This window comes from Myotis myotis, unplaced genomic scaffold (genome assembly GCF_014108235.1).
Source record: "Myotis myotis isolate mMyoMyo1 unplaced genomic scaffold, mMyoMyo1.p scaffold_m19_p_15, whole genome shotgun sequence".
NCBI classification, from domain to species: Eukaryota; Metazoa; Chordata; class Mammalia; order Chiroptera; family Vespertilionidae; genus Myotis; species Myotis myotis.
In genome coordinates this window covers 15043568-15057361 of record NW_023416319.1, presented here as the reverse complement: position 1 = coordinate 15057361, position 13794 = coordinate 15043568, and the positions used below count along the sequence as shown (strand labels likewise).

General features: G+C 40.6%; 1 protein-coding gene across 1 annotated transcript in view; it reads right to left on the bottom strand.

Moving 5' to 3' along the window:
• Window positions 1–13794, bottom strand: part of CFAP43 (cilia and flagella associated protein 43) — an 89037-nt gene that overhangs the window by 15373 nt on the left and 59870 nt on the right. The window contains exons 22-28 of the mRNA XM_036336067.1: window positions 12159–12275; window positions 10167–10397; window positions 8416–8622; window positions 6710–6799; window positions 6090–6170; window positions 5358–5483; window positions 2303–2422 (exon numbers count right to left, since the gene is read on the bottom strand). Of these exons, the coding sequence (XP_036191960.1) occupies window positions 2303–2422; window positions 5358–5483; window positions 6090–6170; window positions 6710–6799; window positions 8416–8622; window positions 10167–10397; window positions 12159–12275 (972 nt within the window). The remainder of the gene's footprint in view (window positions 1–2302; window positions 2423–5357; window positions 5484–6089; window positions 6171–6709; window positions 6800–8415; window positions 8623–10166; window positions 10398–12158; window positions 12276–13794) is intronic.

The following is a 13794-nucleotide window of genomic DNA, read 5'->3' as shown; positions in this document are numbered from 1 at the left end:
AATGCAGTAGCTGCCCCCTGGTGGTCAGTGCGCTCCCACAGGGGGAGCTCTGCTCAGCCACAAGCCAGGCTGATGGCTGCCAGCACAGCAGTGGTGGTGGGAGCCTCTCTTACCACCTCAGCAGCACTAAGGATGTCCAACTGCAGCTTAGGCCTGCTCTCTGCTGGCAAGTGGGCATCCCCCGAGGGCTCCCAGGCTGCCAGAGGGATGTCTGACTGCCAGCTTAGACCCGGTTCCCCGGGGGAGCGAGCCTAAGCCAGCAGGTGGACATCCCCCAAGGGGTCCCAGACTGCAAGAGGGCACAGGCAGGGCTGAGGGGACACCCCCCCCCCCCGAGTGCACAAATTTTTGTGTACCAGGCCTCTAGTAATACATATAGAAAGGTAGAATAAATACTTGATGCTTTCTCTTTATCAGTTTATTTAGATAATGAATTGGTTGTTATCTTCTGAAAGTGAACCATTAGCACTTTTTACTTTTTAAAATTATCACAAATTCATAAATTTAAACAAATTTGATGGGTTTCTGTTTGTTGTAATTATTTACCATTGTTGAATCTTAAATTGTTCCATTTAGGGGAGCTTTTAAAGTTGGTTCCTGAGTCCTTTTGATATTACTTAGTAGTCTGTGATAGTTTTCTCATTCTCTTGTATGAAAGATGTTATAAGTGTATCTTTTTAAAATAATAGCTTTATAAGATGTGTTTCCCAGTCCATACACTTATTTAAGTATATAACCCATTTTGATTTTTACTATATTCACAGAGTTGTACAACCATCACCACAATCAATTTTAGAATATTTCTCACTCTAAAAATAAATCCTTTAGCAGTCATTTCCCATTTCTCTCCGCCCCACCCTGCTCACCCTCCAGAGACCTCCCTGCCTCAGCCCCAAGGCAACCACTAATTAACTTTCTGTCTCTATGGATTTGCCTATTCTGGACATTTCATATACATGGAATTATTCAATATGTGACCTTGGTATATGGCTTCTTTCACTTAGCATGTTTTCAAGGTTCATCCATGTCGTAGCATGCACTACCTTTTTTTGCTGAATAACATTCTATTATATGGATAAACCATATTTTATGTACCCATTTACAATTGTTGGACATTTGGATTATTTTTACTCTTTGGCCATTATGACTAATGCTGCTCTTATGACTAATGCTGGGATACTCATTTCCAGTCTTTCCCCACCCAACTGCCATATGCACACACTCCCTTCCTACCAGCCAGTCGTTATGTTCTATCTATGGCTATGTCTGCTGAGGAGTGGCACCTCTCCCATGGCTACAGGTCTTGCTGGGCCCTGGTGACAGCTCCCTCTCCTTGCCTCTTTAGCTCTAGAGATGATACTGGTTTCCCATTGTTTCCAGTCTCGGTGTGTTTTGCCATTCCTTGCTGCTTCCCTTGTAAAGAGTCCATGCATTAAACTCTCTTAAATAAAACCTTTTGGGGATAGCATTCCTGTTGGGCTGCCTAGGATACAGATTGCTTCCTCAAGGTCCCTTTAACTGCCCTCATCTTTTTTGGTTGGTCCCCTTGCTTTGGTGAGACACATTTTCCAGCAGCTCCCTGAAAGTGGGTGCATGTAAATTTTTGAGACTTTGCATTTCTCAAAATATTCTTCTTCTCTTACACTCAGTTGATAGCTTGGTAAGGTATAAAATCCAATGTCAGGCATAATTTTCCCTCAGAATTTAAGGGCTCCACTTCTTGATTTCTTGCTTCTCTAGTCAATGCATGCTTCATTTATATTCTTACTGCTGAATGAAATTAAGCCAGGTTTTTCACTTGATCTTTTGTGCATGTGGATTATTCATTTATTTAACATAAAGATGAACCCAGCCCTTCGCTAGTCATCGGAGATACAGGGATGAACCAGACAGACTCATGAAGATAGTGCTGGGAGCATTAAAAAGTAACCACACACAAATTAAAATTTAGTTGTAAATACATGATTCAAAGCAAAAGAACAAAGTATATGATAGGAAGATCTAATGTAGCTTGAGGAGTTGGCTTTTAAGCTGGAATCTGACAGATAAATAGATACAGGCCAGGATGCAAAGTTGTTGGCAGAGAATATTACTAGTAGAGTTGGGAGGAAGGTCAAAAGGCATCAGAGGAGGGAGTGTGGCAAGCGAGGAGGCGGGTGGCACAGATGAGGCTAGAGTGGGAGCCAGGGCCAGAGCCCCTAGGACCCTGGTGCCAGAAAGGACGTTGGTCAATATCCCAAGAACACTGAGAGGACCTGGAAACTCGTTTTTAAAGGAGTTATGTAAGGAATCTTTTATTTACCTGGTTGATAACCATTTCTGCCTTCACTCTCCTTTCAAAGAGTCTTTTCAAATATTCATCAAAATTCTGTGTGCTTTCTTGAATTGAGTTTTGAAGTTTCCTCAATTCTGCTTCTAAGGACTAAAAGAAAGGAAGTCAACAGCAAAGTTAACGTTTAGGGACATCAAATGTCCTAGGAAGTGATGTTCACATTTTGCCACAAGGGAGGGGCAGGTGGCAGGCAAGTCTTGAGTGGTGTTCTGGGCTCTTCGGCCCCCTTCAATCAGAGATGTTGTACCTGGATTTAATAGATTGTGAGTCTGAGATTTTTGCTGAAAAATATTTTACTGAAAAAAAGAAAGTTAAAAATCACTGATCATTACTAATGATGCAGGTGGCGGTAAGCCTAGTGAAACAAATCACAGCAAATCTTTCCAGAAAATTCTGACTCTATATAGGACAGAAATTTCCAGGCACACATTCAGCCTGGAAAAAGAAATCTTGATTTTTTGTAAAGGCCATGAATATATTTTCATAGAATTGTTTAGATTTTAAGGAAATAAGAAGGGAATATATATTCTTTCTTGTTTTTTGGTATGTTTTATTTTTCTAAGCAGTTCTACATCAGGTAAAAAAAAAAAGTCCCACCTCCTTTTATGTTTTTTAAAATATGTTTTTACTGATTTTTAGAGAGAGAGAAAGAGAGAGGGAGAGAGATAGAAACATCGATGAGAAACATCAATCAACTGCCTCTTTTTTTTTTTTAAGTTTTATCTTATTGTTTAAAGTATTACATAGAGCATTGTATATGACTCCTTTTGGGGTTTGGCCCGGGGAGAGGTCAATGGAGGGATCAACTGCCTCTTGCACGTCCCCTTCTGGGGATCAAGCCCACAACCTAGGTATGTGCCCTGACCAGGAATTGTACCAGTGACCTCTTGGTGCAAGGGTCAAAGATTGGGGCTCAACTGCTGAGCCATACCGGCTGGTTCCCACCCCTTTTTAAAAAAATTCCACCAGGACATAGAGCTAAGCAAACACTAGGTAAGTGAAAAACTATAAGTTTACATTTTTAAAGAAAACATCTGCAGATCAATTCTAGACATGTTGCTACAATTTTTATCTTTAAATTTTTTGGTATCTTTTAAGTTTTGATATGACTTCAAATTTACAGAAAAGTTACAGTAGTACAAAGAATTCCCATATACTTTTAACTAATTTAATCAGCTGTTAATATTCTGCCCCATTTGCTTTATCACTTGCTCAATATCTGTCCCCCTCCCCTCCACCTTCCTTATTTATTTATTTATTTATTTATTTATTTATTTATTTATTTTTTAAAGATTGAGAAGGGAGAAATAGGAATGATTATAGTTTGTTTCTGGAGGTTTTTTTGAGGAGACACTGAGTAGTGGATTGACAGGAAAGTGGGATCAAAGGAATTCTTTTCTTTTAACTTTTTATTTTTAAGTAACAAGAATAGTAGAAAGAACTCCAGAGTCTCCTTCAAAAAAGTCTTTTTCCTTTTCCTTTTGTATACAATGTAAAAGATTACAGCATGTGTATGTTGGTAGGAAAACTCCAGCAGAGAGGGGAAAATTGATGACGCAGGGGAAAGGCAAAGTGCTGGAGTAGCCATGCTGCAGGGTGAGACCGGATGGTGCTAGTGCACAAGGGGAGGACCCGGCCTGGGTGGACGCAAGGCCATTTCTTCCATAAGAAACAGCAAAGCAGGGAGATTCTAGGGATTTACTTTAGGGGCTGGAAGACATAGTGGCAGAAGAGTAAGGGAAATCTTTTATTGCTTCTCTTCTCCAAGTGCAACAGAACATAAGGTGACAGGGGAATGGAGGTTGGAAGTTCGAGGCTAGAGACCGCGTGAAGTGTAGGACCCGGGTGCTTAAAGTGTGGTTGGCTCACTGCCTGGCTGCTTGTTAGGATTCTGAAGATGCTCCCATTTCCTGAGAATGATGGGATCCGAATCTGCATTTTTAACAAGCTCCCCAGGTGATGTGGACTAAGTTAGCAGGGAAATGGACTAGCTTTGCTGAGCAGGTGTCAGGACCTAATAAAGATTAAGGCCATTAGAGTGAAACCAGTCAGTATTTTTATTTTCTTTACCTACTGCAGGTGCAAGTGCAGACAAGGCCAAGTGCTGGGCTTTGCTAAGGCTGGGTTTTACCAAGTGAGCATGACCAGGAAGCAGGGAGGTAAGGGTGTGGGCAGTGCAGTATCATACTGTGCAGGACCACGGAGTAAATAACCACACTTTATTCCTATCCCCCAACTCCTTGCAATCTTTACTGCATTCAAAACTACTCATTTTGGCTTTCAGGTAAGTACTATCTTAAGACAAAATGCCAGGGCACTCTTAGAGGACTGCAGTGAATAAAAACGTGACAGGTTAACAATAGGTTCAAAGAAATTGTTCATGAGATACAGCCACTGTAAAGCTGACAAACTGTCCTGCCTCAAATGATGGTATGATTTTATTTTCTTCACAGAGGAATAAATATTATTTATTTGGTTGTATACCATCAGCTTTTATATCTCCATTATAATTGTAAGCAATTTTGATGTGGGAATGTTTCTTCACAGTGGAAGGAGATAAAAGTGGAACTGCATTGCAAAAATCTCAAATTAGAACTGTAAAGTGTGTGCTGGGCTGATGGTGTCCTTCCCTCAAGTCCTTTCCTTGAGATTGAGAGTAAATCAAGCAAGAGTATTACTGAACTCAAATAGCTGCAGACAATACAGAGCAGTGCCTTGAATATACTGTAATAGGTGTGCATGAAACATCTGAAGAATGATTGGAGAACCAAATGAATTGTAATAACATGGGAAATGTTGAAATCAGGAAGCACTTAAAAAATTTAAAATACATTCTTCTTGTTTTAAATTGTTCTAACTCTTTAACTTTGTATCCATCTAGTTCCCTAAATTCTCTTCAAAATTTCAGTTGAAACACTATCCTTCAACTACTGACGACAATGAGAAAATCAAGAACACTTAATTTGAAAATATACTGAAACAATCCTGGATATGGTAGGATATATGAATTATTTGCACTTCTGACCTTTCTATACTTATCTCTTTCTTCATTTAACTCCCTGACTTTTTTCTCATACTCTTTGAATTGTTTTCTTTCCTCTTCAGTCCATATAGCATCAGGTTTTGCCATGAAAGCAGGCTGAGGAATCACCTGAAGATAGAAAGGAAAGCATGTAGTGGAGCACAAACCTATATGAAACAGTACAATACAAGTTCAGGGTTATCATTACAGTTCAAAGCAAGGGCCCTTTAACACGGGATAGTTCTTCACAGTGGCAAGATAATAACCTGACACTTGGACCAAAATATAAGAAAAAAAATGTTACAACTGTTTTTCTGTAACTTAAAGAGGTTGGACAGTTTGGGATATCCAGACTCTTAGGTGACAGGTTTGGAGGTATGTGTTGATATCCTCATAGCTAGAACTATACCTGAGCTCCAGGGGCACCTATGTCAGGTGTCAAAGGGAATGGTTCTCTGGAGAATAACAGGTGCAGCATTATCCCTGCTTTCAGTGAGACCAAAACACTATGGTTGCTTGTTTTTGTTTGTTTGCCCTATTTGTCAGATTGAAAGGCAAGTCTGTGATTCCCAGTATCTTATTTGTCTGATGTGGTATGTTTATAAGGTACTGGAGGTTGTTTACTTGTTTTTACTGTAGAATTTTAAAGCTCAGGTTCATATAGACAAAAATGGTCAAATGTAAAAAGTTCTCATCACCCAAATTCCATTTTGATAAGGATGTCGGAAATCTCACCATTCTCAGAATATCTTCCTTCTTGACTTCCAGGACTCCTCCCATCATGTCCATCAGGGCTCGATGTCTGGTGTCATTGGCCTGGGAAAGAGCCAGGGTCAACAAGGGCAGGTAGCTGACCCAGAGATTGGACACTCTAGTGCAGTGATGGCGAACCTATGACACGCGTGTCAGAGGTGACGCGCAAACTCATTTTTTTGGTTGATTTTTCTTTGTTAAATGGCATTTAAAAATATAAAATAAATGTCAAAAACATAAGTCTTAGTTTTACTATGGTTGCAAATATCAAGAAATTTCTATATGTGACACAGCACCAGAGTTAAGTTAGAGTTTTTCAAAATGCCGGCACGCCGAGCTCAAAAGGTTCGCCATCACTGCTCTAGTGGCACCCCAGGCAGCCTCCCACTCAATGTTAGAATGACTGCATTTAGGAAGGGAAGGGTGAGCAGTGGCATGGAGGGGAGAGAGGAAGGGGGCCACTGAGATTCCAGTGACTCTGACCATGACAAGTATGTTGGTATGTTTCTATAGTAGAGTTCAAGAACAACACTATGAAACCAAATTAGGAGCAGGGACCCATAAAGGAATGAGGGTTTTAGGTACTGTGCAAAACTGCATACCTGTGACTGAAGCCATTGCTCCATTTTTTGGGCTGCTAACAATTCTTTTTTGGCTTTTTGCCAAGGAGGAACATGTTTTTGAATTGTAATCTGAAAGAAAAAAAATGTGTTTTTCTGCTGTTCTTAGAAAATTCAACTAAACTTTCCTTCCACATACTAAGAAGAGTTTAGAAGATATCAAGGGGATAAAGGGTATATCCAGATTTTATAACCAATTTCCTATATTTGGAATGAAGATAAGGTCTAAAATGAGAAGGTTGAAAAAAATAGTTATTTCTCTATTAGCTCTCTAAATCCATCTCTGTCACTAAAGAAATTAAACAGGGGACCTGGTTTAGATGGGAAGGGAAGGGGTCCAAAGAAGTGCCATCTAAGCCAAATCCTTCAGGATAGAGGTTCTGAGAGGTCAAAGCTTGGGACATTCAAGGAATTGTGAGAATGCAAGTGTGGCCAGAACAGAGCGAGGCAGGGAGAGCAGCTGGAGTGAAGGAGGCCCAGGGTTGTGCCATCAGAAAGAGACTTGTGGGTCTCAGAGCAGCTACCGCAGGGATTAAGCAGGGAAGGACAAAATGGTTTATAAGATCACTCTCCTAAATGCAGAAGGGATTAGCATATGAGAGGAAGCAGTGGGCAGGGTTAATTATGTGCATACAACGTGAGACCAGAGCAGGGCCTAGGTGAGAGAAGCAGGTTGGGGTCCTTGTGTCTTAAGTCTTGTAGCTAGAGTCTGGCTCTGGAAGAACCGACTTCCTTAAACAAGTACCGTGGAGTGCAGAGGTTAAGAGGAAGTACTCGGAAGTATAATGATTGAGTTCAAACCCTAACTCTGTTACTTACTACTACCTTTGTAAGTGTGGTCAAGCTACTTCACCTCTCTGTGCCTGTTTCCTTTTCTGTAAAATGGAGGTAATATTGGTACCTATTTTATAAGGTTTTATAATGATAACTTAGTCTCAATCTATTCAGGGTACTTCGAACAGTGACCGTATAAATGTTTGCCATTACTTCTAAGCGACACTGTTACCTTTTGTCCCAAAGCAATTTAGATCATTTCATGTGAACGAGGGGTTTTCTTGGAGCATTCTCTAGCATTTTGTACTTTTTAGAAATGAGATGTGGTTGTACTTTGTTTTCTTCAAGCATTTCTTGTTCATTACCTCTGTGCCACACACCTTTTAAGAAGGCTGTCCAGGAAGCCCCCTTTCTTTGGGACCCGTGCTGCCCTAATGGCCTAAATGATTACTGGAGTGCTGTCAGCCTCCCTCCCACAATGGAACCCAAACTCCTGCGGCACAGGCACTGGGCACAGCTGCGCCAAGGAGCCCCCTCCCAGGTAAATCTGGAATTGGGAATTAGAGATTCAGGTTCAGATCAGCTACTCTCTTCAGTGAGGGAGATACAAAGCAGAAACTGCTAGACTAGGAAGCTGAAATGCAGAGAGAAGAGGGCCAAGAGATGAAGACAGACTCCCAGACTCCCCACAAGTCTCCAGTCTGAGGTTCCCACTTCTTTCTAGACTTGGTGTCCAAATCTCCTCTGAGGAACGTGGGAAAGAAATCTTCATTATTGCAGAGGCTATGTCAACTCTTTTTGTTACTTATAACTGGGAATGCTGTCACTCCCAGTAGTACAAACAAAATGAGTAAATAAGAGTGTAAGAAACTGTCATGGAAAACAAAAGAAGGGATAATGCAGCTTGCCAGTACCTCACTATTTTCCACAACAAGGGTTCTCTCTGGCTTCTCACTGTCATCAAGTTCTGGTAGCCAGACTAATTCTTCCAATTCCAGATCTAAAATAATTTCTTGAATTCTTACATTTCTTTCCTTCACACGTGCAATTTCAAACTCTTTTTGTTTATATGCAGCATCAAACTCATTATTGAAAATAGTTTTTACCTTGTAAGTGATATCCTGAAATATCAATATGTTATATCAATATGTTACTGAAAACACATCACATTATATCTTTACTGGTAACATAATCCTACAACTTTACTTTTCCCACAAAATCATTTTAAGTTTCAGTAAATTAATCTTTCTAAAACACTGTTTATATTAAATCATTTCTTGGTTCAGTAACCTACAGTGGAATCCCATACATAGGATTAAGGCAACAACTTATACCACAACCTTCTTCCCAAAATGTAAGTTATAACTCAAAATGCTGAAGTGGGTGATGTATAGTTGGAAGCTCTTTTGTATATATTCTTAAAAAATGATCATAAAACATGCAAAAAGCAATGTGTACGTGCTTAAATTGGGAAATGTCTTTTCTTTGGAACTGTGTTTGGGGGAGATGTAGTAAGGAAGAGACGGCCTACAGAGGTTGTTTGGAGAATCTACTAGACAAGCACAAGCACAAGCACACACAATATTGATCCCATATACAGTCAGGTTATTCTCAGGTAAGAAGGGGATGCAAGTTGGCGAGGTGGATCAGCCAATTACTAAGGTGGCAGGTGGGTTCAAATGAATTATTCCCATCTCTGCTAGGAACAATGGATCAATTCAAAGTAGCCTTTATTTTACCATCAGAGTTCAGTCTCTATATCTATCCTATTGAAGATGAAACCATTAAAGCAGGGTGGGAAAATGATCTTAGCAGCTGGCACCGGAATTTATCTTAGGCTCAAAGGACCTTTTTGTAGGAAAATGGTTTAATAAAGCAGCAGAAACGTGAGACCTTAAATGCATAGTTCAACAGAAACTGGGCAAGAAAAGAGGTAACTAAACAGTTCTTATTATAAATGCACAGGAATTTCAGGGGTTGAAGGAGAAGAGAAATAGATAGGAAGAGAGAGCAGAGTACCATGGCAGGAGGCTAGAACTCAAAGTGTAGACATGGCTGAAGGACTTCCAGGATCAGGAATGGCCAACATTAAATTTCAGACTATTTGTATTGGTGTAATCTTCATCACTGAATCCTCAAAAACCTTCCGTAGGCATGTACAGATGTATTCTGAGACTGATTTTTGTTTGGTGGAAAGCAAGCAGTAGGAGCTTAGAGCCTGAGGCATGCTGCACCTTATTTCCGAGCCCCAGAAGTTATGCAAATCTTAGGGAGGAAATTATATTTCCAAGGTTAAGGGAATAGACAAACAATCACATCTTGATCATACAAGGAGGTCCTAATTGACGTCTGGGTTTCCGTGAAGATGGCATTCAAGGATTTCTTCTATCTTTGAGCTTACTGAAGATCTAAGTAGAAGAATGGTTTGTTTGTGGTGTCAGCCAGTGTAGGTGCTTTTTAGGAAATCTGTTATCACAGAACCCAATCCAAATGGATGAAAGAAACTCTTGTACACAGCTTTGCTTAACGAACGTGGATATTTAAAGAACATCTGTGTATATAAAGACATCACTTGATTGGCATGAGATTTCAATTTTTGAGCCTTTGTAAGACACCTCATGAGAATGATTAGAGATTTTCAGGGATAAAGAAAAAATTCACCCACTTTTAGTAATATAATTTGGTTGATTTTCTCCTCTCTGGAGTGAAGTTCCAATTGGCTTGACAACAAAGAGGCATGTATCCCAAAATCAGTACACAGACTGCCAAGCAGGTAATTGGGCAACTTGGTATCTTTTACTGTCACGTCTTCTTCCTCCTCTTCATCCTCCTCTTCATGACGAGGCTTTTTAACCATGGTCATAGCAGACTGAACCTCTATAATTTCCTTCCGTAGCTAAATATAGAAAAAGGTGACATGGAAGTTAATAAGAATTCTCTAAAGGGCAATTTTGTGACAACTTAATTGCTTCAACAATCACATTAAGATGTTAAATTGTCCCGGCTGGTAGAGCTTGGTGATTAAGCATTGACCTATGAACCAAGTGATCACAGTTTAATTTTTAGTCAGAGCACATGTCTAGGTTGTGGGCTGGATCTCTAGAAGGGGATGTGCAGGAGTCTGCTGATCAGTGGTTCTCTCTCATTTTTTGTTTCTATTTCTCTCTCCCTCTCCCTACCTCTCTGAAATCAATAAAAATATGTTTGTTTGTTTTTTAAAAAGAAGTTAAATTGTCCTGTCAACAACTGAATTCAAAGTGATGGATAGACTTAAAACTGCTGAAGAGATGAAAGCTTTGGAAACTGATAAACTATGGGTAAGTCAAAAGAGTAGAAATTGTCCTTGCTAGTATGTAATATTTATATTTTGATGTCAGGATGATAGCTGTTTGTAAATATTTTGAGTCTTTGTTAGAACTTAAGCATTAAAAAAATACACCTTTTCATGTTTTATAAAGGAACTTGTTCACATAGGACTGGTGGGTAGGTTAAGAAGAATTAAATACACCTTCATTTTATGCAGGAGGCCGCCCATTGTCTTCACTAGCAGAGAAGTGCAAACAAGGATCCCAGAATGCTGGTGACCCTTGAACCCACGGCAAGGGCCTGAGTTATGCACCGATTGTCTAGTTCAGACAATGGGGGCTTAAGCTATTTCTTGATCAAATAGTCTCAGAGTAAATCCTCCTAATATTTACTGACCTTTAAGATAGCCTGTCTGTCACTGCAATTACCTGCCTGATTAAGGGTTTTATGTTTAACCAAAGATGAATAAAAGGCTGGTGAGGCCTGGGCACCGGTAGAAGTCCTTCCCCTTTAGTTGGACTTGCCCGCCTGGCATCCCAGTATTTCCAAATTATCTCTTGTCTCCTCTCTTGCATTTGCGTGCGGCTCCTCTTCCAGATCCTGAACCCTGAACCACGCAGGATGGGGGGGGAACACACATACACAATTTTATGTTTCAGAAAAATAATGGATGCAAGGTTCTTGCCAAAAAAAAACTACACTAGTGGGTCAAGTGTTTTTGTAGTGGTTTGATAGAGATTGCTGCTTTGTAAAAAGCTGGAATTGCTTTAGGAAAAAGCATATCAAAACAGACACTACTTCATCTTTGATCAATTATCTTAATTCAATCCCTAGAGAGATGAGAAGATAAAAAGAGTAGGACATTTCATTCCCAAATCTCTTTTTTTAAAGTATAGCCTCACATTTATTTTTTTTATTTTTAAAATATACTTTGATTGATTTCAGAGAGGAAGGGAAAGGGAGAGAGAGAGAGAAACATCAATGATGAGAGAGAATCATTCAGGGCTGTCTCCTGCACGCCCCACACAGGGGATCCAGCCTGTAACCCGGGCATGTGCCCTGACAGGGAATAGAACTGTGACCTCTTGATGCTCAACCACTAAGCCACACTGGCTGGGCAGTATCCTCACATTTAAAGGCTAGCCAGTGTTGTGCAGGATACAGGCTTCTTGATTCTGTGGATTTGATTCCTATATTCATTGGGATATGTTCTACAAATTAATACGAAATGAAAATATAAGTACAGACAATATCTAAATTTATTCTAAATTGTATCCCAACTCAAATCTGTGTGAAGGTTTTGAAGTAAAACATATCACTTATAAAAACACACATATATTTAAAATTGTACTTTCAAACACTCTGTTTCAATCTTCCTTTGCTGCAAAACCCTCTTCACTTCTTTCAGCTCTTCTGCCGTGCGTTCTTTCATTGGGAAGTTCTCAACCACGTACGGGATATGAAAGCACTTGTTGGAAAAACACACAAAAGAAATCCATTGTTAGTGCAAGTGTGTGTATCTAGAATGGAGTGGGGGATGTTTCCCCTGATGAAAATTAATTCACAGGTTATCATGTATGAGTGAAATGGAAAGTTTCTTGAAAATAAAACAATATATTCCATTAGTACAGGCCTAAACTTTGGTTAAAACTGCTGTGTTTTGGAAACCAAGATGGCAGCATAGATTAACGCTGGAGTTTGCTGCCTCGAACAACCACTTCAAAAATACAACTAAAAGATGGAACGGCCGAAACTGGTTTGGCTCGGTGGATAGAGCGTCGGCCTGCGGACTGAAAGGTCCCAGGTTCGATTCCGGTCAAGGGCATGTACCTGGGTTGCGGACATATCCCCAGTGGGAGATGTGCAGGAGGCAGCTGATCGATGTTTCTCTCTCACTGATGTTTCTAACTCTCTATCTCTCTCCCTTCCTCTCTGTAAAAAATCAATAAAATATATTAAAAAAAAAAAAAAAAAGACGGAACGGACATCATCCAGAACCACAGGAAGGCTGGCTAAGTGGAAGTTCTACAACTCGGAGGAAAGAGAATAGCATACCGAGACTCAGAGGAGGCGCAGTGCTGAAGTCAAATACTAAGGTGAGGAGTGCATGCGGAGCGGGCTGGCGGCTGAGGGTGCGGTTGTCTGTTTCAATCGGGAGGGAGTCTCAGACTCTGAGCTCCAGATCTGGGCGAGTCTCTAGGGACCCAGACTCAAATGGGAGAAGCGGGACTGTCTGGCTTCGGTCGAAACTAGAAGGCAGCTTTCTCTCCGAGGTTTGCAGCAGTTGCTGGGACTCTGAGAGGCAGAGCCTCTGGGGATGGGACTGAGAGCAGCCATAACTGCTCGCTCTGCCCGCCCTGTAGATCCCCTGGGACCCGCCCTGCCCAAGCCCTGCACAGAGGCATTTGCCGGATAGCCTCAGGCAAAGGCTAGATTAGCACCTCCCTAGAGTACAGAAGTTCTCTCACTGCAGACACAGCTGATTCTCACAGCCACTTGGCCTGGAAGTCAAATCCCCCCTAGTATTACCTACAACAATCAAGGCTTAACTACAAGACTGTGCACAAAGACCACTAGGGGGTGCACCAAGAAAACATAAAAAAATGCGGAGACAAAGAAACAGGATGCAAATGTCAGAAATGGAAGATATAGAGCTCAAAACCACACTTTTAAGGTCTCTCAAATTTCTAGAAACTGCCGATAAATGTAGTGAGATCCTCAAGAAATCTAATGAGACCCTCAATATTATGATAAAGAACCAACTAGAAATTAAGCATACACTGACTGAAATAAAGAATATTATACAGACTCCCAACAGCAGACCAGAGGAGTGCAAGAATCAAGTCAAAGATTTGAAATGCGAAGAAGCAAAAAACACCCAACCAGAAAAGCAAAGTGAAAAAAGGATCCGAAAATATGAAGATAGTGTAAGGAGCCTCTGGGATAGCTTCAAGCATACCAACATCAGAATTATAGGGGTGCCAGAA